Source organism: Sander vitreus, chromosome 3 (genome assembly GCF_031162955.1).
Source record: "Sander vitreus isolate 19-12246 chromosome 3, sanVit1, whole genome shotgun sequence".
Classification (NCBI taxonomy): domain Eukaryota; kingdom Metazoa; phylum Chordata; class Actinopteri; order Perciformes; family Percidae; genus Sander; species Sander vitreus.
Window position 1 is genome coordinate 35999090 of NC_135857.1, and position 3769 is coordinate 36002858.

At 53.2% G+C, this 3769-nt stretch overlaps 1 protein-coding gene across 1 annotated transcript in view; it reads right to left on the reverse strand.

Annotated features, from left to right (window-relative positions):
- Positions 1-374: 374 nt before the first annotated feature.
- LOC144515983 (claudin-1-like) overlaps positions 375-3769 on the reverse strand; it is a 10795-nt gene continuing 7400 nt past the window's right edge. The window contains exons 4-5 of the mRNA XM_078247222.1: positions 1231-1338; positions 375-733 (exon numbers count right to left, since the gene is read on the reverse strand). Coding sequence (XP_078103348.1) covers positions 637-733; positions 1231-1338 — 205 coding nt within the window. The 3' untranslated portion in view covers positions 375-636. The remainder of the gene's footprint in view (positions 734-1230; positions 1339-3769) is intronic.

Genomic DNA, 3769 nt, shown 5'->3' on the forward strand with positions numbered 1-3769 from the left:
TCTCTGTCTCTCTCCCTCTCTCTCTCTCTCCCTCTCTCTCCCTCTCTCTCCCTCTCTCTGTCTCTCTGTCTCTGTCTCTCTCCCTCTCTCTCTCTCTCTCTCTCTCTCTCTCTCTCTCTCTCTCTCTCTCTGTCTCTCTCTCTCTCTCTCTCTCTCTCTCTCTCTCTCTCTCTCTCTCTCTCTCTCTCTCTCTCTCTCTCTCTCTCTCTCTCTCTCTCTCTCTCTCTCTATCCCTCTCTCTCTCTCTCTCCCCCTCTCTCTCTCTCTCCCTCTCTCTCTCTCGCTCTCTCTCTCCCTCTCTCCGTCTCTCTCTCTCTCATTAGGGATAATTTCCTATAAATAAGGTTTATTGACCATTGACAAAAATAAGTGTAAAACTGGTGATAAGTTGGTGTTAGTGGTGTTTATATGTGGTAGTGAAAGGAGAAAAAAAAAGAGCCAAATACATTGAAAAATGAGCCAAAAACATTGAAAAATGAGCCAAAAGTGTCGATAAAAGAGATGAAAACGTCAGAAAAAGTGCTGATTGGACACAACACAAGGATGGAAAACAAACATGACATTTTGCATTTAGAAAGAACAGGTTTCGGGGATTCCTGGGCCCTGAATGAGATCGTGTGGTGACATCAGAGAGGGTTAGACGTAAGCTTTGGCGCTGCTGCTGTCCGAGGCCGGAGCTGCTCTGTAGATCTTCTGGCCCTGGCTGGTCGTGGAGAGGTGGTAGGAGAACTGGCTGCAGGAGACAACGGGACACACACACACATCTGATAATCACTGTTTATAACACACACACACACACACACACACACACACACACACACACACACACACACACACACACAGACACACACACACACACACACACACACACACAGACACACACACACACACACACACACATACACACACACACACACACAGACACACACACACAGACACACACACACACACACACACACACACACACACACACACACACACACACACACACACACACACACACACACACACACACACACACACACACACACACACACACACACACAGACACACACACACACACACACACACACAGACACACACACACACACACACACACAGACACACACACACACACACACACACACACACACACACACATACATCTAATAATCACTCTTTAAAAGGATAATTACCTTTTGTGTTGTGTGTGTGTGTGTGTGTGTGTGTGTGTGTGATTGCGCTGCGTACCGTGCAGGGGGGGCCGTCTTCCTGCAGGAGCAGCAGAGCATGGATCCTCCCAGGATGGCCAGACAGGAGGCCGCCCAGCCGAGATACAGACCAGTACCCAGCTCAAACCTGCAGCACACACACACACACACACACACACACACACACACACACACACACACACACACACACACACACACACACACACACACACACACACACACACACACAGAAACACACACACACAGAAACAGACACACACACATACACACACACACAGAAACACACAAACACACACAGAAACACACACACACACACATACAGAAACACACAAAGACACACACACAGCGTCAAAACAACTTTTGAATGTACACACATTCCAGCAAAACAAGTTCCTTCCCGACCCTCTACAGCCCCTCCTCTACAGCCCCTCCTCTACAGACCCTCTACAGCCCCTCCTCTACAGACCCTCCTCTACAGACCCTCCTCTACAGCCCCTCTACAGCCCCTCCTCTACAGCCCCTCCTCTACAGACCTTCCTCTACAGACCCTCCTCTACAGCCCCTCCTCTACAGACCCTCTACATCCCCTCCACTACAGACCCTCTACAGACCCTCTACAGCCCCTCCTCTACAGGCCCTCTACAGACCCTCTACAGACCCTTCTCAAACTCTCCTCTACAGACCCTCTACAGACCCACCTCTACAGACCCTCTGCAGACCCTCTACAGACCCTCCTCTACAGACCCTCTACAGACCCTCCTCAGACCCTCTACAGACCCTCCTCTACAGACCCTCCTCTACAGGACCTCTACAGACCCTCCTCTACAGACCCTCTACAGACCATCCTCTACAGGCCCTCTATAGACCCTCTACAGACACTCTACAGACCCTCCTCTACAGGCCCTCCTCTACAGACCCTCTACAGGCCCTCTACAGACCCTCTACAGACCCTCTACAGACTCTCTACAGACCCTCTACAGACCCTCTACAGCCCCTCCTCTACAGACCCTCCTCTACAGCCCTTCCTCTACAGGCCCTCTACAGACCCTCCTCTACAACCCCTCCTCTACAGACCCTCTACAGACCCTCCTCTACAGGCCCTCCTCTACAGACCCTCCTCAGACCCTCTACAGACCCTCTACAGCCCCCTCCTCTACAGGCCCTCTACAGACCCTATACAGGCCCTCCTCTACAAACCCTCTACAGACCCTCTACAGCCCCTCCTCTACAGGCCCTCTACAGACCCTCTACAGACCCTCCTCAAACTCTCCTCTACAGACCCTCTACAGACTCTCTACAGACCCTCCTCTGCAGACCCTCTACAGACCCTCCTCAAACTCTCCTCTACAGACCCTCTACAGACTCTCTACAGACCCTCCTCTGCAGACCCTCTACAGACCCTCCTCTACAGACCCTCCTCTCCAAACCCTCCTCAGACCCTCTACAGACCCTCCTCTACAGACCCTCTGCAGACCCTCTACAGACCCTCCTCTACAGACCCTCTACAGACCCTCCTCTACAGGCCCTCTACAGGCCCTCTACAGACCCTCTACAGACCCTCTACAGACCCTCCTCTACAGACCCTCCTCTACAGACCCTCTACAGCCCCTCCTCTACAGACCCTCCTCTACAGACCCTCTACAGACCCTCCTCTACAGACCCTCTACAGACCCTCCTCCTCTACAGACCCTTTACAGACCCTCCTCTACAGACCCTCTACAGACCCTCCTCAAACCCTCCTCTACAGACCCTCTACAGACCCTCCTCTGCAGACCCTCTACAGACCCCCCTCTACAGACCCTCCTCTACAGACCCTCCTCTACAGACCCTCCTCTCCAAACCCTCCTTAGACCCTCTACAGACCCTCTGCAGACCCTCTACAGACCCTCCTCTACAGACCCTCTACAGACCCTCCTCAGACCCTCTACAGACCCTCCTCTACAGACGCTCTACAGCTCCTCCTCTACAGACCCTCCTCTACAGACCCTCTACAGACCCTCCTCTACAGGCCCTCTACAGACCCTCCTCTACAGACCCTCCTCTCCAAACCCTCCTCAGACCCTCTACAGACCCACCTCTACAGACCCTCCTCTACAGACCCTCTACAGACCCTCTACAGACCCTCCTCTACAGGCCCTCTACAGACCCTCCTCTACAGACCCTCTACAGACCCTCCTCTACAGACCATCTACAGACCCTCTACAGCCCCTCCTCTACAGACCCTCTACAGACCCTCCTCTACAGACCCTCCTCTACAGACCCTCTACAGACCCTCATCTACAGGCCCTCTACAGGCCCTCTACAGACCCTCCTCTACAGACCCTCTACAGGCCATCTACAGACCCTCCTCTATGGACCCTCTACAGACCCTCCTCTACAGGACCTCTACAGACCCTTTACAGACCCTCCTCTACAGACCCTCTACAGACCCTCCTCTGCAAACCCTCTACAGACCCCCCTCTACAGACCCTCCTCTGCAGACCCTCTACAGACCCCCCTCTACAGACCCTCCTCTACAGACCCTCTACAGACCCTCTAGACCAGGGGTGTCCAACTCA